Source organism: Anopheles moucheti, chromosome X, assembly GCF_943734755.1.
Source record: "Anopheles moucheti chromosome X, idAnoMoucSN_F20_07, whole genome shotgun sequence".
Classification (NCBI taxonomy): Eukaryota; Metazoa; Arthropoda; class Insecta; order Diptera; family Culicidae; genus Anopheles; species Anopheles moucheti.
In genome coordinates this window covers 4,378,818-4,403,600 of record NC_069142.1, presented here as the reverse complement: position 1 = coordinate 4,403,600, position 24,783 = coordinate 4,378,818, and the positions used below count along the sequence as shown (strand labels likewise).

Here is a 24,783-nt window from a genome sequence, read left to right as displayed (position 1 = left end):
CAAATGCAGAGGTCAGCGGTAGAAAATATCACACATTAAGATGAACGCCTTTTACTTTATTACCCTATTGTAGTAATCTTATAAATCATTTTAAATCACTCCCTCCCTTCACGTCGCTAAGAGTACGTAGCTCGACAATCTTGCTGCTGTGTATAAGAAAGGCTTTGGCTCTTGAATTTCATTTCGTTGTCGTCAGGAACCGTCTGTAGTAAATCAAACTGTATGCTCAAGATTGTGTTGTATAGCTTCTAGTGAGAGTTTGCCGATACATATCCACGTACGAGAATTATAGCGACTATGGTAGCTTACATAATAACGTATATATTCAAAAACCAATATATACATGCGTATGCAAGATACGTGCTATAAAATTAAAAAAAAACACGAAATGAATCACACACTAAACCAAACTCCCCAAACAATACCAGTTCGCAAGAAGCAGCAGAAAAGCAGTACATTGCAGATTGGTCAAATTATGAATAAACGTGTTGATTTATTCATAACTGAGCAACTGTGCAGTGTGCACGAAGTTCGCGGAACGATTCCGTTTATGTTGTCTTTTTATATATATATATATTACATAATTGTCATAACGCTCCAAATGCTAAATGTTAGGTTATGATTAGTCGTATCGTAATGTTGCTCTGTATTCGCACACTACCTTCTCACCGGCTATGTGAGGACCTAGTAGCGGACAGTTATGCCAAGCAGACCGGTTGACCGATGCATCAGTTGCGTCTTGCAATACGTATGCGCAAACCATTCTTCGGGCGTAAGATCAACTCCCCGAGCAGTGTTAGGTTCTCCCTTCGATCGATCGCTTCCACCCGGTACTTCCGCAGCACGGCCGAAATGATGGACTTCTCCTCCAGCACGGCAAACTTCTGGCCGATGCAATTTCTCGGCCCGGCACTGAACGGGATGTACGCGTACGGATGCCGGCCGCGGCAGTTCTCCGGCAGGAAGTGGTCCGGGTTGAACTTGTCCGGGTTCGGGAAGACCTCCGGATTGCGGTGGAGCTGGTACACCACGATCATGGCGGTAGTACCGGCCGGTAGCACATAACCATCGATATCCACGTCCTCGGTGAGTCGGCGCGCGATAAGCGGCACGCTCGGGTACAACCGCAAACCCTCCTTGATGCAGGCCTCCAGATACTTCATCTCGTTCAGTTCCTGCATCGTTGGGAACCGCTCCCGGTCACCGCCCATGATCTGATCGATTTCCTCGACGATCCGGTCCTGGATGGTAGGTTCGGTACCGAGCAGCAGTAGAATCCACGAGATGGCGGCGGACGTTGTGTCGTGACCCTCGAACATGAACGTATCCACCTCCTCGCGGATGTCCTCGTGGGACAGCACCGTACCATCCTGCGACGCCTCGATCAGCAGATCCAGAAAGGCGAGCCGCTTCTTGCGCCCGAGCTCCTCATGCGAGAGATAGTCGTCCTTGTTGTTGTTGCCGTCCTGGTTCGTGTTGGTACGGCGGTTCGCATTGTTGTTGTTCTTGTCATCAACTAGCTTTTGCTGCCGGATCTCCTCCTTTCTTTCGTGAATGACGCGGTTGGAAAATTCGTGCAGTATGCCGAGACACTTCTGGTGGTCCTTATAGTCCTGCGTTAGCTTGAAGATGAAATCTGGTTGTAGCCAAATCTTTTGCTGCCGATTTTGCACGATACTTCCAATTCTGAGGAGACATAAAGTTAGGGTATTACCAGCCAATATCCCCAAAAAACATTCCTGGAAATCTGGTTCCGTTCGCACACTTACTGGTACACAGCTTTCACATAATCGGAATCAGAATTGCACTGCGCATTCACCTGTCTTCCCATGGCCGTTTCTGTAGAGTGTGCAGTGAACCGTAAGATGTCGTCAGTATGCTGTCAGTATGTCGTCAGTGGTTGAGCTCTACTTACCACACACCACGTCCAGTGCACACAGCGTCACGTACGGGAAGCAGTTAAATCCTTGCTCGTTGCCCAGTTCCGCTTCCAGGCGCTTCACCAGCACCGCACTCTGCTCCTGAAAGATGTCCACAAAGTCGTCCAGTATCTTAAAATGGAAGGCCGGTGTCAGGATCTTGCGTCGCGGATGCCACTTCTTGCCCGCGCTGGTAAGCAGGCCCGTGCCCAGCCATGGTTTCAGGAACTCGTAATCGTGGCTCTTCTCGATATGCTTCTGGCTGCCAAGGATGCGCTGCGAGGAAGTGGACAGACACACGTTAGATAATAAAGCAGTTATTCAATTTCAATGTTTGCTTTAACCTTTTATCGCGAAAAAGGATCAGATATTCAAATATCCAAGGTTAATTCGCGAGGAGCATCAGGTATGCAAATACACAATCCGATAACTAAGTGGAATGCTTGAAAAAAAAAACAGCAAGCGTCACAGATATTGCTGATAATTTTTCTTGTTTGCTGTTCTGGTTCGTGAGCACTCCCGGATATTGCCCATTGTCAGAATCTTCCAACACGACGTCAGCACAGCTTCCATAACCCCAGCTGTTCTTCAACACCTCTAGGATCTTGCGACTTGATGTCTAGCGGAGTTCCGGCTAGGAATACCTTCAAATGCCTGAGATGATTTATTTTGCCGTACACAAATTTGCGCCATTCCGCACATCTGTATCAATAATGCCATATCTGGTTGACAGATGTTAGATTGCATTGTGCTGGTCGATATTTGGACCAATCTATATTTATTCTAATGCTTAGCGAAGGTAAGAATGTTCCTCCAAGTCTCCAAGATGAAGTGTGCAACCTCGGAAGGATGCCCGTCTCACGAAGTGTTTGTCCAGACGTCGAGCACTTCATATTCTTCGCTTTTCTATCCTCGAACCACAGCTGAATCACTAGGGTCGTTGGACTTTTGGACAATAACTTGGACGATTGACACGTGAAAATACCTACGAATGAAGTTCCTTTTAATGTTTGGGGCCCAAACAAACTTTCCACCCAAAATTTGTACATAAAACATTTTTGCACTTATGATTTCAAGAATGATTGTAGGTTGCTGTATGCGGAATAGGTGTCGGGAAATAGTCTTTCGGTACGCCATGGTACGCCATGATAGAGCAACGGACGATCTTGAAATCCCAAGGTCGTTGGGAGTGGATGTGAGATCGATACGATAAAAGAAGACGACTTCTTTAGCTAATGTGCACACTTCCTTGAGATTAAAATGCAGTTGATTAAAAGGAACAAAAAATCTAGACACACACAAACCACTGCATGCACTCTAATACTATTCGGCTCACCAAAACAAAAAAAACGCTAATGTAAGATCATCGAAATTTATGTTCCGCAACCTGTTTGAAAGCGTTGAGTAGCTTCCAACGCTTTGAACTTTTCGGACGCGTCCGTAGCTCTATCGAAAACTTATCTCTCGGCAAGCCGTTGGCAGATTGGCAATAAAAAGAGACGGGCAATCCGGACCATTTTTGAACGGGGGGGGGGGGGTCCGGATTCGAGGACGCCGTTTGCTTCTTTTTCTTGTTTGTCTTTTTATTTGTGGGTGGTGGGGAGTTTGATATGCTTCTGACACACAAAACTGAAAGGCGACACGTGTGGGATTTTTCTTTTTCCTTCTTTCTGAACGCTATTTTCTGATACGACTATTCGAAGGTTGTTGTCTGCAGCTCATAATAGACTCTCACTGCTGGTAGTGGGCACTTGCTGCAGTTTGAATGTCGATGCTCTCTGCGTATGCGTTGCACTATGCAATCAGTTGTTGTAACATAATTTTAAATATATTTTTTATGACTAATACGTTGCGTTTGTTAGTGGAAAGAAATTGCATTAATTAAAATGTAGCTGGCGATACAGAGGTGATACATTAACCGCTTGATGTGTACTACTGCGAAACAAACGCGTAAATGCGTAATCAACAAAGATTATTTTAATTGGACACTATTGGTACCGATTACAAGCAACAAAATGGGGCAGAAAAGGTGGCATGGTGTTGAACCTCCATTTGCCGAAAATAAAACCACTGGTTGGGCGATAAATAAATTTGTATAATGTAGTCAGTCAGCGATGCCTAACGAAGCCGCGGCATCCGGCAAAGACGTTCAGCTCCATCCAATGGCCATCAATCTCATCGGTCAGTTTTGTTGCGTAGTTAAAGTACAACCGTTAACATGGGTTCTCGTTATTTTTGTTTGCTAGATGAAATTTAGCGTATCGTGTTGCCGTTGTCGGTTCGTAATGGAGTGTGATTAAAAAAGATTTGTTTTACCCGCAACTGGCATTGAACGGTGGCAGATTCGTGAGAAAACTTTCGCTAGTTAAATCCCGAATCCGAGCACCACAAGCGTTAGTAGCGGGACCGTGTTGTCGCCTGAGAATGCAAATCGATACGTGAAATATTCTGCCGTTTGTCTAGACGACGTTAACAACCCATTTCAAAAACAACTTCTCACACCGCTTACCCTGTTCAAGGTGTGTGGAGATCGGTTGTTTTGTGTATTTTCTAAACTGCACACTGTGACAGTGACTGTATAGAACAGTGGGTAGAGCCGGACTAATGTCTGCTAACCGGTTTAACTCTACCGTAGCGAAATTGCCAATGAATCGAATTTCCTACATTCGGTGAATGACGTCTGTAGCTCAGGAAATAAACACTGTTTTCCCGAAAATACAAGCAAATAAAGAAACTTTAAAACAAGTTTTGCCGAAGGCTGCATGTTAAAATATGCAACTAATTGACAGTATGCTAAGCTTTCTTGGCGAATATCAAGCAGCATTTTTAGCAACTAGCACATTTGTCAAGTAATTAATTAACATATTTTTGGAAACTTCACCGAATGAGATAGAACGAAGCTTCTGCGAGGAATCATTCGAATTATCGGTCGAAGAGATCTATCAAGATACGTCTGAAGATACTCGTCAATCTCTGAAGATTCTTAAATGTTGTCTGGTTAGCGAGTATCTATAGATTCTAAAAAATGCTGAAGAATTATGGATGTCAGTAGATTCAAGAATCTCTAAAGATCCAAGAATTACTGAAGAATCGTAACTGAAAACTCATGAATGTCTTTAGAGTCGTGAATCTTCTCTAAACATTCATGCATGTCTTGAGATTCCTAATTCTCTGAAGATGCATGAAGCAAAGAGTATAATGCAAGGCAATCACTGAAGAATCATGACTCTTCAAAGAATCACTTGGGGTTGCCAGTAGTTGGAACATTTATTATGTACTAAAAGATCTATTGCAAAAGAACAGAACAGAACATGAATTTCTATGACTATGCCGATGTTCTTGGCGTGATTACAGTGTTCATCTTCCACTTCCCGCTTATAGTAAGCGGTGTTAGTGTGCTCGTCTTTCTGGTTTTGCAAGATCCAGAAGGTTCTTTTTTGGCATCCTAATCTAATGGCACGGTTTCTGTTTAAAGTTGGGAATGTATCCCGTTCGCACAGCAAAACTTGTTTACATTCGCTTTTCGCTGCGAGTATGAAGTGAAAACATCAAGCTGAGCAGGGTTTTAACGTAATCTGTTGTATTCTTTTTACTTGTTTTTTTTTTGGCAAGAATCTTTATGATGCTAACGTGCCAAAATATCTGGCGGTGCGAGGCTTGAGGTTGAGTGGCAGAATGCACCGACGATACTTTGATCTTCGAATGGTGACCTTTGAAACAACAAAATAAATAAAACATCCCAGATGAATACTAACTTAACCACACATATTTTCAGCTGTCAAACACGTACTGAAAGTGAGATCAGCGTCCGGCGCGACTGGAATGATTTTACATTCCGTTTCTAATGGAGTTTTTCGATATTTTAAAGATCGTCTATTGTTTGCTGTATACATCTGCAGGGACATGCGTGTAGGTACGTTGCTATACAAGCGGAAAAAGTGTATGAAGGTTTTTATAGTTAAGTTTATATAACTTAAGTGGAGGGAGGGGTTTTGATTGCAATCATAATAATATAAACTTTACGACATTTTCAGGTACGTTTATTTCCCGCATGGCTATTTTTATGCCGTTTCAAATGGATTTGACTGGTCAACCGTATTTTCCTCTTGCTCAGTATTGTTTTATTTGCTCTACTTCGGCGTAGTGTTTAGCTTCGGGGAGGTGACCTCTGATGCTTTATTGACAAGGCATGTTCGGAAGTAACGCGTTGTTAGCGCCATCGTGTCTATTTAATCAACAAACCGTAGAGACAATGCCGAGGTCATGATCGATTCGGTTGCTGAAGGTTTGTTACACTTCCTCTATTTTTACCTCACAGGAGGATGGTGCAGATGATAACAAAACGCTGTCCTTTTACGATATGATGACTATACAAACTTTTAGCTTTAGTTTCGCAGAATTGCACAGGAAGTTAGTGTGAGAGTTGTGAGATTTTTATTGGAGGTAAACTTCGATATCTCTGACGTCTTTTCGAATAAAAAAGATGTATTCTAAAAACACACTAAAGGTAGTTCTTCTTAGACCAATGTTTCTGTACGGCGTACGGCTTAATCTTCAACATTATGTTAAAATGGTGTATTGGAATACTTACCTCAACAGCACTGGCTTTGGAGATCATCACATACGGCAATGGACCGTTCCAGGCTCTGCTGAACCCTTGCATTCGCCCGTACAGCTTCCGAATAGCGATGATGCGGTTGAAAATTTCTAAAAGAAAAATCGTACACGTTTTGTAAAAAAAACTGCAAACTCATTTTTAGATTGACGCAAATGGTTCAACGAAGTTCTTGAAGAGAAAATACAAAACAAAATTCATTCGCTGCAGTTCATACCCATTAACGTTATGGTTAATTTGAAGTGGTTTTCCCCTTTTCCGGATTCTTTTAAAGTTTCGTATTCGTTTGATTAAATTTTTCCCACTTTTATATTCTTTACTTCGCTCTTAGCTGCAAGATGAGTTGGAAGTTTTACTATTCCGCCACGCCATTGCATGCTGGTGTTGGTGTTTAAAGCTTTTTTCAAAAACGTTGGTTTGTTTTTTTCTTTAACAATGTGTCAATCTGGGATGATTAGCGCCAAGGTTAGGTGCGGTCAAAACGCAAAAACCCCATACCGGTTTCGTCGCGTATCATTGTATACACCCTTTGCATCATCGCACTATTTCGGTGAAAGACCTTAGCATTGGGTTGTGCAACAGCTGACCGGGTGGACGACATCTAGGTCTGTGGAAAGAAAATTTGCTGGGAAAATGCGTGTTGCGTGTTACACACAAAGGCACAATAGCTTACGGTAACTGTGAATGAACTAACCGCATCTTTCAAACCAAACCCCGGGTACCGGGTACCGGGTATGGTACCCCATCCACCATCACCGTCATCGTCCATTCGTCATATGGTATTTGAAAAAAAAAACCCCAGATCGAGTCAAAATTCGCCTCATCTTTTTTTTTAAAGCAGCGAGTTTGGGACAATCGTTTGAAATTGCATTGGCAAAAGCATCGTCCTCATCGTATGAGAGCTGTGAAAGTTGTTTAATATTTAACAGTTTTTTTTAGATCTTTCTAAAAATTATTTAACGTTTCATTGACTGCTGTTTTCGGAATGTGTTCCTACGGATTGGAAATGAAATATCCCTAAGAGAGAAGTTAAAAAAAGAATGATAAAGAGGTTGAATCTTTTAAATTAATGATACGACAATAAGTCATATTAATCAATATCATAAATGATTTTCTCTCGCTTCTACAAAGATCTTCCCAGGCAGCATTCTTCACCCTGACTATTTTTCAAGCATCGATTTATCCGGATTTGATCTTACCAAATATAAAACAAACCTTCATCAACCCGCTATTATGTCACCAGTTGTTGCCTATTCCTTAGGTTTTAGTTTCTCCGAGAAAAAAAAAACAAAAAAAAGGTTGAAGATTAGGCGAAGGTTGTACAACTTTGCCAGGATGCAATAAGCGGGGAGCGGGTCCGAAAATCCCCCCCCTTTGAAAGCGGGTTTCGTTCAACAAGTGATTGATCAAAAGCAGGCAAAGAAGAAGAGTGAAGGAAACTCACCCCTTCACTGAACTCTCCCTTTTTGTTGCACGAAAGCAAGAGGAAAAGGGAGAATAACTAAGGAAAAAAAAAAAGCAACAAGGAGATATTGTAAAGTTGTGTCTGTCGCGCTTTGGAATCGGTTTTTAAAACGGCTAGTTTCATTTGTTCGAACTATCCACCAAAAACACACTCTGTGGCGGGGTTGCGTATTCGTTCGCTTCACGGGCGGGATTGGTAAGATCTTACGAAAGCCCCCTAGGCGAGCATGCTGTACGAACGCATTTGAATGAATGGCCCGGTGACCGGTATACCGTATACCGTGGTATGGTTAAAAGTAGGAAAAATGATTAGTTTTATTAGTTTTTTTTACTACTAGCTAGCTAGCTGGTCCGCTTATGCAACCTCTCCAATCGGACTCGGCTCGTTTAGCTCGGGCAGGTGAAGGTGATGCACACGGAGGGCGGATATATGTTATGCGGCGACACCCGTAACACCGATACGAAGCAGCCAGCTAGTAGCAGCGGTGGCTTTCGCAATGCAAACGGGCCCTTCTATTTTGCGCGCATCGTACACCGAGCGTACCGAGCCGCCAGGACGCCCATTTACCCTGACAGTGAAAATCTCAAAATCATTCAACTTGAAAATGCTCGGGCACGTGCAGGTGAGCGCATGTTTCAAGTACACTTGAAGACAGTGCAGGTAATTGTGCTCACCTTGACCACCACACATTTGGTCGGGTTTTGCTCTTCCCGTACGTGCGAACGCGAACGGAAGATTATTGAACGTGCGAGAAAAAAGGTTCGTCGCTTGTTTTTTTTAGCACTCAAGTCTTTCGTAATATCGAAGCGATTATTGCGATTTTCTGTATCAAAAAAGTCATTTATTATTTTTTTATTGTTTTATTTATTGTTCAATTTGTTATTTTTATCGTTTCGATACTTGTTGTGCAAATAAAATAATTTACAATATCGAATAATGAGCATAAACCGTTCGATAAAACGAAAGACTTGTTTTAAAAAAAATAAGCGACGAACCCTTTCCCGCTAGTCGATGTTTTAGAAATCCCTTTCTAGGAAAAAATATTTCTAAACATATTACTTAATAACAAACTAGCTCCCCACAGATACGAGATATTCAAAACTATTGCTCCCCATCTCATTCGATTGGCACAATTTAAAATGCAAATGTTTTGTTGAGAAGCTCGTTTGGTACGTGTCACCCGTAAAAGAAAAACCAGCTAGACACGCACAGATAAAACACCAACAGCCCATTCAGGCGAACAAAATATCATCTCGTTTGGCGTGTTGGGGTTGAGTTGCCGCTGGTTTGTTAACCCAGATGCAGTGTGGTAGGGATGGTGATGATGAGGTTGATAACAACAGCGATGGCTGTCGCTGTGTTTGAAGACCCCGCTCCGACCTCTTCGATGTGTGTTGTGGATGCTTCGATTGAAACGTTTCGGTTGGTATTCGGCCGACAAATTCACAGCCTCTAAAGGATTTTGTTTGTGCTGGTGATTAGAGTTAGTGACCGTCGTTGGCACGCTAAAGCAGGAAATGAACCGGAGTAGGTCGGTAACAAGGAAGTGGTGCGGTTTGAAGGTTCTTTAACGATGACGACCAGCGTGCGATTGGAGCGCTATCTTTAAGCTGCTGTTTAGGGACAAACAGGGCCCAAGGCCGCGGTGGTGCGAGTTTTGGAACCAATTCGTCCATCGCAGGAGTGTGTCACCGTTACTGCATTGCCATCTACTCACCATCGTGGTCCACGTTGATGTGCAGCGTGTTGCCGATGATGGGTAACCCAGCAGGGCCGGGAATTTTTTCAATGTTCCGCACAATGTGGGCACGCCGGCGGTTGTACACGTAGATTGCGCAGGATACGGTGGTCAGCAGCAGCAGCGTTACGGGCGAGAACAGTGTGAACACTTTGGACAGCTTGCTCAACAGCAGGCTACCGCCGAGAAGGCCCTCCATGCTTGCCTGGCCTGCTCAAATGCGTTTGAATATTGCAAGCACGAAGCTCTGGTCTGGTACGCTTCGCCTTTATTCTGCACCACACGTACTTGTTTTGATAGGTGTTAGGATTTTTGGTTGGTGCTGGTCGTGTCGCTGGACGTTAGAGGGTATGCTCCGATACCGCGTAGAATTAAAACCCGTTGGTGAAAGCACTGTTTAGTGTTCTTTGTCTTGGCCACACGCGCGCACCCGCTCACTGCACTACACCGCACATTAGTGCTTCCGGGCACACAAATAGAATGGGAAATGTAAAAGAATAAACATTCACACGCGCACCTTCCCCGGGGAAACGTGCCACAGCGGTATATCTGTTGCACGCCAAACCGCGCAAAAACCTGTGTCAGCTGTCGAGAAGTAGTCACCGCACACTGACTTAGTCCATTTCCGATAGTCCAATATTTATAAGCTCCCCCTTTGGGCAGAGCGTGTGCCGCTAGCCGTGAACCGCGGGGAGAGAGAGCGCGCGCGTGCAGAGATGACGAATGCTGTGCGTACGCACGAAAGCAACGATTGCGCGAACGAACGAGCAGGAACGGATTAGACCAGCGTTCGTGTCCGAGTGTAACGCTCGGGAATGGGAACGATCACCGTCGGACTTGTGCGATCGAACGGCCGGACAGGTGAAACGAACGCTATCCGCACGGCCGGGCAGTTGACGGTCGGTGGACGGGTACGCCGAATCGGTTTTGTTTATTTCTGTCATTTTACAGCGATAACTGTCAGGGCTAAGGATGCTTAAAGACAATGTTAAGGTAAGGCCTTGCTGCACGACTGCGTCTAACGAGATTGGGTGGAGCATTTGCTCGGTATTTATTGATAGTTACTTTATTCATTTATTGTCAGCGGCATGGTACAATTGCTGCCGGTACTGCTCTACATTGAATGTCACGAGCGCAGGGGTTTCCTTTTCCTACCGATGGTCTCACATTGGAAAGCATGTGAGGTCGGCTGTCAGTTACTGTTCTACTCGTTGCGTTTATGCTTTAATTTATTTGCTCTCGCTTAATGTAGTGACAGTAAATGGTTGTCTCATTAAATTTAACGTCCCACAGATGGCTGTCAGAAGCTGACAGAAGGGCGACATTCATGCAGGTATTACTAGCATCGATGGAGTCCTTTGCTAGCGAACAGGAAGTACTTACACTGTCTGATCGATGGGCCATTCAAATAATATCGGTCGGTAATGGAAAACTCTGCAACATGTGCAAAACAAGTTGTTCGATGCTGTCGTACATAATGTTGAATAAGTCAAGATCAGTATACAAAGATTAGATCCTCAGACCAGAAATTCTGTGATCTATCACGACGACCACTAGACGGCCCTTTGGTGTAATCAAGAAATCTCTGTGTCTCCAGGTCTTAAGCTTTAGAACAGAAACTTCCAGATCCGAGATCTTAGCGCCAGCTCATGGCATAGACATCATAGAGTTAATGTTGAGTCGTTTGTAGTAGTAGTTTTTAGAAAACTACTAAAACAAAACCTTAGTTACCTGCTAACCTTGCAGGTGTGATGAGTTGACTTGACACGTGACTTTATAGATCTCTTTCGTCTCTTACTGGATCAATTGGGCCTAAAGATGTCTGGAAGACTTTCCTAAACTTCACTGGCATGAACTTTATTATCTCTCCGTTGACCTGAAAGAATCTCGCTGATAGAGAGTTCATGTTCATCATGTTATTTGAATGTCACCAAGTAATCTAATCTATAAAGGCTTTGAAGGGAAGAGAAGGTACATAAGCCCCAAGTTGAGATGGAATGGTTGGAGTTTTCACAGTTCAAAGTTCAACTCGAAATTTAAAACTTACTATTATGTTTAATGTGTGCTATTTCCCCTTCTGAACAGGTTGTATTGTTTACATTCTTTATTAAGTTAAAACACGAAGACAATTTTAAAATGGATACATACCCTTCCGCGGGGTAAAATTGAATCTAAAGTGCCACTTAAGAAGCCGTCCCAGCTAACCTGCACGTCACTTTAATGTCAACAATCACTGCACAATGCGTAGTCAGTGAGGAAGCTATTATTAGTGTTATCATTATTATCAATGTATTTATTATTGTAGCTAATTGCATAAATCGATTACTCCCCTTAATATGCCTGGAATTAAGACCTCATTCATAATAGGGCGCGGCGCTGGTTAAAGCGCAAGAAAATTGCTTTCGTTACCTTTTGACCGGTCGGTGTTTGCAGTGTTTTGCGCACCGCGCACGCATCGATCATCGGCCCCGGTGAAGGTGCAGAGTGTGCTGTTGCTTTATTTCTTCCTTCCGTGCTCCTGGTACGCTGTCCGCGATGCAAACAGGAGTTGTTGTTTGTTTTTTTTTTTTGTGGAGACTTTGAGCTGGGTCTCTACATTCGTTTCTCTGTCAAAACATATGTGATGTGGGGTAGAAAGGCCAAAGTTGACGAGAGAGATGTACGCAGGATGATGGCGGAAGTGAAGGTGTAGTTGTACAGTACGGATCTGTAGATCCGTCAGTCTGTTTGAAGGAAACTGTAGTATGGTTCATGAATTCGGTTGTCGATTGCTGGCGAACATTTGGCAGGGGAGCAGAGCTCACGATCACGCTAGGACCCGATGGTCTACATCAATTAGCGCCCCACCCCGGAATGGCATGCGAGGAATGGTTCGGTGCGGGGTTACATTTTTCTTCAACAAGCTTTTAAAAGATTATTACATCTGTCATCGCGCGCCGTATCGGTGCCGGTACGGGCGTGCTAATATGATCATTAATAATGAGTGTACTTCGCACCTCCGAGGCCACCGACGGTAATCGCCCTATCACCCCTTCTTTTAGGACGATTTGGTTCGCCTTTAGGCACGGTTATGGGTCCGGGCTGAGCAGCAGAACTCGGTGGTTGGTTTAATTTTGTGCGATTGTTTGGTTTGGTTTTGTTTTCGTTCCGGCTCCAGAATGATGCACTCCGAGAGCTGTCAGTGCACCAAGAGACTCCATGACAAAGACGGACAGAAACATGTGAATTTTCTTCACTCAACTCATCGGTACATACACGCTGTGCGCTGACGCCTTTCACGGTTGGGTCAACAGTCAATCCGTGTCCGGCACGCACCGCCGGACGGTGTGTGTAACAATGTCTGCAACGACCTTGAACCTGTCGGAATCGATCACCGCATGGTCGGGAACCGCATAAGATTATGTAGCACCCATCCCGGCGAACAAACGAACCGTTGGTCGTTGATCTGGTGGTGTATCACATCCTTTTTTAATTCCCAACTCCCGACCAGGACATGTCGCGCCACGCCGCACACGTGTCCGACTCCACGAACCGCCGGGTGAACACCCCGAAAACCGCAGATTGCACCTTGTGCGCCATTAAATGGGCAATCCCACCCATTGCCCCCCCTCCTCTCCCCTCCCTCATTACTGGGTGATCTTGGGTGATCCGTGCGATCGACACTGGGGTCAACTGTGGGAAGGGAACACACACTCACTCTCTCTCTCGTTGATTGAAGTGCATGCCTCTTAATGCCTATTCTGGTGTACCGAACTCTGTACCGTTGTACGTGTTGGGAAGTCGTTCAATTAGAGGGGTATACCCGGTCGAGTGCACAATCACTTCACTCCGGGTGATATCCGTTTTGTTCCGTTCCGTGCACTTTACCTCATTCGGAGTATTTGCTATTTACGATTTGCCCCAACAGACGAACCAATCAAGGCTTCCCGCCAGCTTCCTTTCCGACTTGGTAGTCGCCCGGCCGGCCGGTCGGGCCGCATCGTTTGCATCGCAACCCCGGCCTAAACTTTTACTTCTTCGAATGTGGAGCGTGGTGGCGGCAACGATCGGTGGTCATTAGCGGTCGATGATTTAATAAGCAGTCGAGGTTACCACCGATGGCCGGTGCATGCAATCGTTTTGCTGTTTATCAGTCGAAGAACACTAGTGGAACTATCGCTGTTTTTTTTTTCGTTGTTGCTTTCGTAGAATGTATAGCTTCAGTGGTCGACAAAAAGACGACTGGATAAGAGATATTAGAAAGTCTCATGGTAAATGACAGATTTTATAGCAAGTCTCGATTTTCAAGTAGTAATACATGAAATTATAGCTATTCGTGATAGATTACCACAACATCAACACATCACCGTAGGTAATTACCTTGGATACCTTTCACCTGAGTACTTGCCGACCACTGGATCACAGGATGAGCTAGTTGGTAGAGGCCGCAACAGGCAATTGAATGAGCAAGATATACACAAGACATTACAATATGTATAATAAAGGGGTAAACAAACAGGTCAAATCATTCTAACATGTTTGTTTCCAGTACTTGATCCCTTTACAATTCTTCGAAGGTGATCTCAGTAGCCGTGGAACTAATATAAGCTGCAGGACTTTTCAAAGAACTGAAGGATTCTTTATTTTTCCTGTTTCGTTTTTTTTATTATTATTGTGAGAATATCAGAATTCAAAAAAAGACTCTTGTGTCACTCTTTTGTCTGCAAATGTCCATCGTGTTGGATTTAACCTGATCCAAATTTTTCACCACATTTGTTACCGTCACCTGATGGATGAGTGGTAGCGTTGACGTTCTTCACACGACGGAGGGTCTACCAAATCTCATCGGGACTTGAGAGGTCTCCAATTCTTGAGGTTATTACGACTAATAAGGACAAAGTGTTTTAAATTGACATTAAGACAAACTTTTGCCCACCGCAGATGAGAAGTGTCTAGTTCCCACTTTATACATTTGCGCTATTAAAAACTACTAAATGCGCCTAAATTAGAAATCTCTAGTAATATTAGATCACAAATCACACACACACACACACAGCACTTGCTTAAATTTTATTTACGCTTCGTTATGCGTATTTTTAATCCACCCTTGGAGCGAAGCACCAGCTCACCGTACAGGGTGAGATTCTCCCGGCGATCCACTGCCTCGACGCGATACTGCCGCAGTACGGACACCAGTACCGCCTTGGCCTCCAGTGCGCCAAACTTTTGCCCGATGCAGTTACGCGGCCCCGCACTGAACGGGATGTAAGCGAACGGGTGGCGCGGTTGCTTGGGGCTGCCGTGGGACGCATCCGCCAGGAAGTGGTCCGGATTGAAGCGGTCCGGGTTGGGAAAGACGGCCGGATCACGGTGCAGCTGGTAAACGACAATGACAGCGTTTGTGCCGGCCGGTAGCAGATGGTCCGCGAGTCGCACATCCTCCGTCAGCCGGCGTCCAATGATCGGTATGCTCGGGTACAGCCGGAGCCCTTCTTTAATGCACGCCTCGAGATATCGCATCTCGTTCAGCTCGCGCATCGTTGGCCACCGTTCACCATCGCCGCCCATCACCTGTTCGATCTCCTGCACTACCTTCGCCTGGACGGTGGGGTCCGTGCCGAGCAGGAACAAGGTCCACGCGATGGAGGTGGCGGTCGTATCATGTCCGCCGAGAATGAATGTGTCCACTTCCTCCCTTATGTCCGTATCGGACAGCACCCTTCCGCCGTCGGACGCCTCTATCAGCAGATCGAGAAAGGCGAGCTGCTTGCGGCCCGCGGAGGAGCGCTCAAGTGACTCTACAGCTTCGCTATTGTTGTTGGTGTCCACTAGGAGGTGCGCTTTAGCGTTACCGGCTTGAATAATGGAGCGCCGTTCCGTGATCATGCGGTAGGAGAACTTGTGCAGAATGTCCAGACACCTTTGCTGATCCTGGTACTGCTGAGTGCACCGAAAGATAAGGTCGGGATGTAACCAGAGCTTTTGCAGGCGATTGAGCATTATCTGTCCGATTCTGAAACGGTGAAGTGAATGCCATTGAAGTTTGAAGTTCCCAGAATAAAGAGAGCCATCTGCGACTTACTTCTCATGTGCCCGAACGTACTCGGAATCGGATTGTTGCTGCGCGTATACTGGACATCCCATGGCAGTTTCTGAAAGTACGCAAAATGACATATAGCGATCAATCATCATCGTTTCCCTCTATCTCATACGCTCCTACCGCAAATAATATCCAACGAGCACAGTGTGATGTAGCGAACACAATCGAATCCATCTGCGTTGTCTACCTCTTTCGCTAGCTTCTCCACCAGCACCGCCGACTGCTTGTTGAACACTTCCACAAAGTCCGACAGTATGCGGAAGTGAAATGTGGGCGTCAGGATCTTCCGCCGGTGTTGCCATTTACTCGCGGGGCTTGTCAGCAAACCGGTACCGAGCCATGGTTGCAGAAATTCGTAGTCACGACCCTTCTCGATGTTTTTGGTACTGCTGAGTATCTTCTATAAATAGGACACACTTTATATGGGCGCAACGTTTGAGTGGATTACATTGGAAACGTGCCTCAACTGCTTGTGCCTGGGATATGAGTACGTAGGGCGTCATTCCATTCCAGATGCGTGTAATACCTTGCCGTCGTCCATACAGCTTACGCGAAGCGATAATGCGATTAAAGAGTTCTGTAGGGATACAATCAGACAACAAAATCAAACAATTATTGTTAAAATTGCTTTTTTGTTTGCTAAATAGAGCACGTTTTGCACCACATCATCAGGCATTATGCTCTACAGCTCATTCATGTGAGCTGATGAAGAATTTCGCTCAACAAGGCTTGACAGTCAATCGTGTTTCATGTGTTCTTTTACTTTCACAATTACGTTTCTATTAATTTAAAACATTATATCTTCAATTGAGGGATTCAAGACATAAACATAAACCAACATAAACCCTTTAAAAATGCCACCACGATGTAGAAAATTTAAACGTCATCGGTTGCACCAAACTAATCTGGAATTTAAAATGACAGAAAATGAACTCATCGAAAGGACTGGAAACTTTTCAGCAATCTTTCATGAAATATTTCACGGCGCTCCATAAAGGACGTATAACAGGGCTAATTTCACGGTCAATTAAAAAAGCGCCTAACAGTATGCAATCCGCATAACATATATTTTTAATTTCCCCTGCACCACGTGAAGGTTGACGCGCACGTGTAGCACTTGACACAAATGAAAGGAACTAAATCGCATACTGATGATACTGTTTCAGCTTATCCTTTGGTGAATGATGCTAACACTTCCTGCAGTTGATTCTGTTTGATTGAGATGATTATACCTTCGCGGTCAGCGTTGATAAGCAGTGCATTGCCAATGATTGGTAGTGTAGCTGGACCGGGTATACGGTTGATATGTCGCACCAAGCGACGATAACGCTCTAGGTACGCTGCCAAACAGCATACGATAAAGATGAACGTCACTAGCAGTAGAACACTGGTTTTCGGTACACTTTCCATGAGCTGCTGTCTAGTCCAGCTGTTGGATCCAACAGTGGAGGTAAGCACAGAATCACCGTAAGCCATGGTAAGCAACACTTGTAAGCAACACCTGCACACTGCGCGTACACTACAGCACCTTCGGCAACTAATCGTCAACTAAACCGGAAAGCACAGCATGCGGCGAGCTTATATATAAAGAAGCGAACCACTGTAGGCAAAAAAAAAAATATCTGCCCCAGCCTGCAACAACTATTCGAGTGAAAAATTATAATGGTCATTAACATCCCCGAAATGCGTAATCCACATAGCGTCCCAATAAGACGCATACGCATTAACTGGATATGCACAATCGGCTAAACATGCATGCATGGGAGGATCATTTTCACGCCATTAATTAAAGTCGCATCAATTAGGCAACGCTTTCCACGCCGTTGGGTGATGTTAATGCACTCTTCACACTTTCCTCAGTGCCCACAGTGACAAACGCGGTGGATAAATCAATTAAAGTTAACCGTTTGCATCACCTGCTCGGGATGATCATATGGGGGTATGGGTGTGTGTGTGTTTTTTTTGTTTAATGCCTATAACACTTCTTTAACGTCTTTGTTCAGACGAACGTGCGCCGATGCGCCGTAATGACCTAACGAGACGAGGTGTGGAAATTCACCCCTTAAAAGAAAAAATCACAAAATTCCTTATCTGCACGATGAGCGCTGATTATGTCTCATTAGTGTTTCCGCTGGTTCAGGTAGATGGTTTCATTGCTTGCCAAATATGTCTTTCCTCACTGGCTGGTGCGATATCGTTTAATTTCCATCGGTAGGATCATTTACGAGCAGATGAAAAAATCCCGTTCAAGAAATAGAATACGTGAATAGGTTGAAGTAAAAGGGCATATAAGGGTTCACGGGGCGGCCAGATGGTGTATTGGTAGCGCAGTCGGTCTGTACAAGATAGGACCACCGAAAAATTTCATTTGGACCACCAAACCTCCGTACGCAGCACTGACTATCTTACGGGTAAATAAATTTAAAAAAATAGAAATGGTAGGCATAAACATCCTAAAGATGTCGTGCCGATAAACAAGAAGGAGTTTGAATACACTGCATACTTCTCTTGCGTAGCCGTTTAACCGGGCCGATATAGCTAATCAAATTAAAAAAAATTATCTAACCAAGGATATATAAAATCTAAGGATATTATCGATCAATTTTCTACCTTTTGAATTAGATTATGTGCTATAAATTAACTCTGCTGCTAAATTTCCAAAAATCGCACAATCGGCACAAGATGTTTGGGGCCCCCAACACGGCGAGGCCCTAGGCGACCGCCTACTCCGCCTACCGTCTGATCCGCCGCTGGTCAAGCTTACTTTTATTTCTTACACTGTCAACTTCCAACTGTTATCGCTTGTTAAGTCACATATTTTCACACTTGATGATTATTTAGTTTAGCGATCGACTCGCAATATCTGTATTACATCTGTCATTAACATAAAGAATAATCTAATCGCGATTTGATCACAGATTAGAGACCGTGATCGAGATCAAGAGAATATGAACGAATGGATCATGTCATGCAGATAGGTTAACATGTGTACTAACTTACTGTCCCAATCTTGGCATGCTGAAGAGTCCTGTAAACTCTAGAGTGACCTTGTGTAATATCGTCCGGCAATCTAATATTTCTCTAATATATTTATATAACATCTCAATTTGGAACTCCTGCTTCTCTGTCCATGTGTACGAAAGTCGGTAAAAGTGTTTACCGTCTGGCTCGTCTGGTATCATTTCAATGACGTGATCGGCTCACCGGGTTCCGTCCACCAATACGCGACCTAAAAATTTTCCTGAGCATCTTCCTTCATAACAGTTTTAGTAACCTTGACTAACTCCTGTTTATAATAAGATGTTGAGGAATTCCCGAAAACATGATGATTCTCTTCTCTAAACTTCGTCGATTTCTTCAATGTGCAGTAACTCTTTCATTCCATTTTTTTCGTGAGAATTCCAGAGCTTTTGAATTTCTTATATTGACGAAATCACTCGAAAGATTATTGATAGCTACGCTTTTAAGCGAATTTTCGCTTAAGTTCCCCAATACTGACGTATAATTCATTCAAGATGTCAAATGTCATCAGACATGTCATTGGACATTCAACTTCCAAAACATTCTTCTTGGTTTATTGATGCTATTTTTACTTATAAAGTTATAAAAGAATTTCTTTCCAACAATGATTTTTCTTACTGAAATTGAGCCAATTACCTTCACATAACTTTATTGTTCGTTTTCGCATAAAAATAAGGTTTATGTTAGAAGTCTTGTCGTGCTAAATGTCTGAGGAGGTTTTCAACCCTGTTCGCTCAATAATAGCAGCCACCTATCTATCTATTACCTATCTATCGCGTTGTCTGGCATCAGGTCCCTCCACCCCTTTGAGTTTAGTTAGGATGAGGTGGAACTCCTCAACACTGCTAGATGCGAAAGAACGGTGCCGTTGATGTGGAGAGTACTATTTGAGCGAACTGTACATGCGACATACCATGGATTCTTACAACATGCAAGAGCATGGATAACGTATTAAAGATGTTGTCATCTTGTGCAAGAAAGCAGTAAGCGGATGCAAGTAGCGCCCAGAGAGAGTTGGTAGAAACAATAGGTCAAAGCAGTTAAAATCTGAGTGTTGTACATTCACCCCGTCCCTCATTTGCTTAAAGCTTAGAGCCTCTACAACAGTCAAACGTCGCTGCGTGCGAACGGGAATGTCCAAGTAATACTGAGATGTGCGCCGCCTCCAACAGTCACGTTGCGTGTTCCGGTTTCCGTGGCGTAAGGATGAGTGGTTTGCGCTCGCTGCTAGTCCCGCTTCTGGAGCCGCACTATCAGCCCATCCTTCGGTCTCAGCACCAGATCGCACAGCAGCTGTACGTCCTCGCGCCGATTCACCGCCTCGATGCGGAACTTGCGCAGTATGGCCGAGATGACCGACTTTTCCTCCAGTATAGCGAACTTTTGGCCGATGCAGTTGCGCGGCCCGGCACTGAACGGGATGTACGCGTACGGATGCCGTCCGTTGCAGTTCTCCGGCAGGAAGTTGTCCGGGTTGAATTTGTCCGGGTTGGAAAAGACGGACGCGTCTCGGTGCAGTTCGTACACCACGATCATCGCGGTGGTACCGGCCGGTATGGTGTAGTTGTCGACCCGCACGTCCTCCGTTAAGCGCCGACCAATTACCGGTATGCTAGGGTAGAGTCGTAGCCCCTCCTTGATGCAGCACTCCAGATAGCGCATCTCGTTCAGCTCCGCCATCGTTGGGCGACGGTCCCGATCCTTGCCCATCACCTCGTCGATCTCCTGTATGACACGGTCCTGTATCTCTGGTGCGGCCCCTAGCAGATACAGTATCCAGGCCATGGCGGCCGCTGTCGTGTCATGGCCGCCGATGATGAAGGTGTCGACCTCCTCGCGGATCGCCAGATCCGACAGACCCGAACCCTCGAGCAGCAGGTCCAGAAAGGCAAGCTGCTTCTTCCTGTAGATGCCATCCTGGAGCTCGCTGCCGTCTCCAGCAGGATCAGTGGCATCGTCATTGTTGTTGTTGTTTTGGTCTAGCTGAAGCTTGCGCTTGCGAAGTTCTTCCTTTCGCTCCCGTACCACACGGTCGGAAAAGTTATGCAACACCTTCAGACATTCCTGGTGCTTTTGGAATTCTTTCGTGCGCTTGAAGACGAAGTCTGGATGGAGCCATATTTTTTGCAATCGATTTCGTATTACTTTTCCGATTCTGTGGAAATAGGAGAGGAGTTAAATGAAAATTATTTATTCGTAATTCTACTGTGGTAGTCGCGGTAGTCGCTCTCCACTACTTAACTGTTTGTGGGCACGAACGTATTCCGAGTTAGAGTCCTTTTGCGCATATACTGGACATCCCATGGCAGTTTCTGGACAATTAGACCAAAAAAGCCCTCATTAGGTCAACCGAAACCATCCTGCGACCACACACCCACACAACTCTTACCGCAGAAAATATCCAACGCACACAGCGTCACGTGCGGCACAATGTTGAACGGTTCACCTTGTGCCGTATGCTCCGACAGCTTCTCGATCAGAACGTCCGCCTGGTTCTGAAAGATCGTCACAAAGTCCGACAGGATCTTGAAGTGGAATGCGGGTGTCAACGATTTGCGACGCGGATGCCAGATGTACCCGGGCGACGTGAGCAAACCGTTCCCCAGCCAGGCCTTCATGTACTCGTAATCGTTGCTCTTCTCCACCAGCTTCGGGTTGCTCAGTATTGGCTGTTAAAAGGACAGTACATAAATAATAGTAAAGCAGATCCGCATGCCTGATGCTCCACTCGCGCTCGCAGACGTTCCGGATGGAAAATGGAAATTGTAACTAATTCAAGGATGGAAAGCTCAATGTCAGTCTACAATTTGGACGCCACTCTCGCTCGCGGTAAGAATGCTACGATGGGACACTATTCCTCCGGCACGCGGAGATTCGTCGCATTTCACCTTCGGAAGTGAAGAGACAGAGAAATCCTCAACATTGATCGGCAATCTTTCGTTTGTGTGGGTGGTGGAGTAGAGTGAGATGAAGTTTAACCACTGTAATTGCGGGTCGAGTCAGTTTAACTCTACAGTACAAACTCCAAAACTTCAACTTCTTGAGTAATGTGGGGATTTGTTTTCTTGAATTTCTAGTGATTTGCTCTGCATTTTAAAGCTTAAAAAAGTATATGGGAATTTTATTGGCTTTATCTGGGGAGTCGCGAGAGGATTTGATCTTAAGACATGCACATTGTAAGGCAGTGCGCTTACCCGTTGCACTACTGAAGCTGTTCGACATAAAGAGAGTATTTGCCATATAAGAAGAGCGTGCCATTAAGCTCGCCGTACCTTTTACAAGAGCGGAGGAAAATGAATTTCCTATTTTAAAATAAAACAAACTTTAATGCCTTTATTTATTTACTATATAAAATTCTCCAACAAGGGTGGTGATTTTTTTTTTGCTGAGCAACCTTTTTTTTTCCTCGCAACACAATCAACATGACAAATGCAACACCTACGTAAGCAAACTGTAATTGTTGCTGATGCTCGTGGCCAGCGTTCTACATGCGTTTGGCGTAACAAACCAATACCGACTGCTGCTTTTTTGTCACGTAATAGTGTGTTCTCTCGTTTTTATGTCTCCCTTTCCCGCCGCGCCCTCCACCCTTGCCCTGCGGCACGCACTTTTGCGCGGACCCTTAATGTATTGCATTGAATTTTTCGCACCGGCAGGCAAAATGTTTGACCTGTACTTACCTCGACGGCAGAAGCTTTCGATATTAACACGTACGGTATGGGACCGTTCCAGACGCGGCTGATACCTTGCCGGCGGCCAAACATTTTTCTCGACGCAATAATGCGATCGAAAAGCTCTGGAAAAGAAAAAAATGTTAGAGCAAAAAAATTGGTGTTGGGATTTTTTTCAACAAAATTTAATGAAGTTATCTGTATAGTATCAGCTAATTTCACCTCATTCCTGTCAGAATATTTCCAAAAGCAATAGTTTCAAATTTGTCCTTCAATATGACCTAGTTTTCACCTAATACATTCAGTTTAAAATGCTCCGTGTCAAAATAATAGCAGGCTGCGTTTCTAAATAGCTTTCGACCTACACATAAATCTCTTCCAGTATCTCTTTTCCATTATGTAACATTAGAAACGTTCTGTTTTGTTTTTCATATTAATTAATTTAGTGAAGACTGAAATCACGGCACATTAGCATCAGCCTCGTCAAGGTCGTCCCAAAATGGGGAGATATATTTTTTCTCCCGCCAGAAATCTAAGGCCGTGCGTTAGGAAACTTCACTTTTTCCAAAAGTGGAGTTGGAGTTCCGTCAACCATGTGCAGGCGAGCATATTATCTATTTATGTGTGCGTGTGTATGTGTGTGCGTTTTTTGGATTTCTTTTATTCATTCACGATAGCCTAGTTTGATGTTTTGCATACGTTATCTCATCGGCCGTCGCGGCCATTGGATGCTCCTTTCCGGGTGTAGTGGTATCTATAAAACATTTGAATATCTATGCCTGACCTACATGTAATCCCGCGTGCGTGAGGGCAGAGTTGGAAATTGGGAGAAGGGATTTTTTTTTTCTTCAAAAACCATCACCACCACTGCGTCCCCAAAGAGGCGGACGAACGATGAATCCCAGCGGGCGGTTAGTTCGTATCGCTGCACACCACTACGCACCCAATCGATGCGCGAATGTGTATTTTTCGGTGAGAAACGATGCTCACCTCAATCACACCTCGGAAAGCAGGATGGAAATGCAATGTTGGAATAATTTAGCTTGATACCGTCCACATGTAGCAAAGGCTGGGCTATGGGAGCTATGGCCAGGATTGTTGGGTGGGAAGGGAAGGGTAGTTGCTGGCGGAAAAATCCCCTCATCCCCCCCCCCAGCAAATGTCGACAGCCGGTTTCGTTCGTAACGTATTGCGTTGGTTCCAACCGTAAGGGAGGCTATATTTTGAGGGCCTAGATAAGCAACGCATCGGTGTGTGACACAAGCAAGCGATAGTCATTAACATAGACAATAATGACCAAGATCGTGGCAATATGTTTTTCTTTTCTATCAATCTCTCTTTTTTGGATTTTTTTGGCTTTTCGCCACACAGCAAGGTGATCGAAAATGGAAGCCAATCACGGTGTTGTGATATGGTCAACCGATGCAACACTGCAACACCAGCATCGTACCATGAGTGACGTTTCCGGCTGGATTTAGCTGCCCGCGTGACGTAACAGAAGCACCCTTTTCGCTCTCGTTTCGTTTCACTTTTATTATTTTCATACTTTTCTTTTGAGTTTTTCATTTCCTATCTTCTGTTTGGCATTAGTGAAACAAATGTTGCTGGCGTAAATAAAGTTTATACAAATGTTTTTTGCCGCAACATTGTGTGACGTTCTTGCTGCAACCGTCACTCATAACCGTTACGCATACACACATTTCACCTGGCCGCCATTAAATTGATTGATCGTTCCATTTGAATGCTATTGTCGCGTGTTGCGGTCTTGTGTTGATCGTTGATAACTGGCCGTGTGAAATTATGTTTGCTTCTGTTGTTTTCACTTCGCTTACCATCTTTGCAGCCGACGTTAATTTGCAGACCGTTGCCGACCAGCGGCATGCAAACGGGGCCAGGTATCTGGTCGATCAGCTTCACCATCTTGGCCCGGCGCGCCTTGAAGATCAGCAAAACAAACGCCAGAATAAGCAGCATGGCCAATGTCAGGGGAGAAAACACGGTCAACAGTGCGGTGGCCGGCCGTACCGTCCACCGATCGGAAGCGAACGAATTTTCCATCGCGTTCCCGAGGTGGCTTATTTTGTTTGCTGACTTATAATTTTTTTTTTTTGATTTCTAAAAAAAAAATAAAATCACTCTCTCTTTCACTGTGCGCGAGCTAATTGCGGATAGCACTTCACTTGGCAGAATTCAAATTTAACGGACAATCACTGCACGCGTTACACCATTCTTGGCTGCACACGTTTTTCGCCTTGTTCTACGTGTGAGATGCAGC

The 24,783-nt window shown here is 44.7% G+C and overlaps 3 protein-coding genes across 3 annotated transcripts; all 3 read right to left on the bottom strand.

Annotated features, from left to right (window-relative positions):
- Positions 1-563: 563 nt before the first annotated feature.
- LOC128307359 (cytochrome P450 4c3-like) lies at positions 564-9,936 on the bottom strand. Its single transcript, XM_053045150.1, has 5 exons — positions 9,717-9,936; positions 6,511-6,626; positions 1,916-2,195; positions 1,770-1,839; positions 564-1,686 (listed from the first exon to the last, which is right to left on the bottom strand). Exons 1-5 carry the CDS (start codon positions 9,934-9,936, stop codon positions 729-731), a joined length of 1,644 nt encoding a protein of 547 aa, XP_052901110.1. The 3' UTR covers positions 564-728.
- Positions 9,937-14,786: 4,850 nt separating this feature from the next.
- LOC128306805 (cytochrome P450 4c3-like) lies at positions 14,787-17,292 on the bottom strand. Its single transcript, XM_053044419.1, has 5 exons — positions 17,049-17,292; positions 16,278-16,393; positions 15,937-16,216; positions 15,799-15,868; positions 14,787-15,729 (listed from the first exon to the last, which is right to left on the bottom strand). Exons 1-5 carry the CDS (start codon positions 17,290-17,292, stop codon positions 14,787-14,789), a joined length of 1,653 nt encoding a protein of 550 aa, XP_052900379.1.
- A 2,772-nt stretch (positions 17,293-20,064) lies between these two features.
- LOC128306750 (cytochrome P450 4c3-like) lies at positions 20,065-24,566 on the bottom strand. Its single transcript, XM_053044351.1, has 5 exons — positions 24,341-24,566; positions 22,518-22,633; positions 21,227-21,506; positions 21,080-21,149; positions 20,065-20,992 (listed from the first exon to the last, which is right to left on the bottom strand). Exons 1-5 carry the CDS (start codon positions 24,564-24,566, stop codon positions 20,065-20,067), a joined length of 1,620 nt encoding a protein of 539 aa, XP_052900311.1.
- Between the last annotated feature and the right edge of the window lie 217 nt (positions 24,567-24,783).

Excerpts from the sequence above, each read along its gene's own strand:
- LOC128306750 (XM_053044351.1), bottom strand. The coding sequence starts at position 24,566 with ATGGAAAATTCGTTCGCTTCCGATCGGTGGACGGTACGGCCGGCCACC. Across the intron at positions 22,634-24,340 it reads TAACGTCGGCTGCAAAGATG|AGCTTTTCGATCGCATTATT; the intron begins GTAAGCGAAGTG and ends TTTCTTTTCCAG. Across the intron at positions 20,993-21,079 it reads TACGTTCGTGCCCACAAACA|AATCGGAAAAGTAATACGAA; the intron begins GTTAAGTAGTGG and ends CTATTTCCACAG.
- LOC128306805 (XM_053044419.1), bottom strand. The coding sequence starts at position 17,292 with ATGGCTTACGGTGATTCTGTGCTTACCTCCACTGTTGGATCCAACAGC. Across the intron at positions 16,394-17,048 it reads TATCAACGCTGACCGCGAAG|AACTCTTTAATCGCATTATC; the intron begins GTATAATCATCT and ends GTATCCCTACAG. Across the intron at positions 15,869-15,936 it reads CTCGTTGGATATTATTTGCG|AAACTGCCATGGGATGTCCA; the intron begins GTAGGAGCGTAT and ends GCGTACTTTCAG.
- LOC128307359 (XM_053045150.1), bottom strand. The coding sequence starts at position 9,936 with ATGGAGGGCCTTCTCGGCGGTAGCCTGCTGTTGAGCAAGCTGTCCAAA. Across the intron at positions 1,840-1,915 it reads TGCACTGGACGTGGTGTGTG|AAACGGCCATGGGAAGACAG; the intron begins GTAAGTAGAGCT and ends CACACTCTACAG. Across the intron at positions 1,687-1,769 it reads TATGTGAAAGCTGTGTACCA|AATTGGAAGTATCGTGCAAA; the intron begins GTAAGTGTGCGA and ends ATGTCTCCTCAG.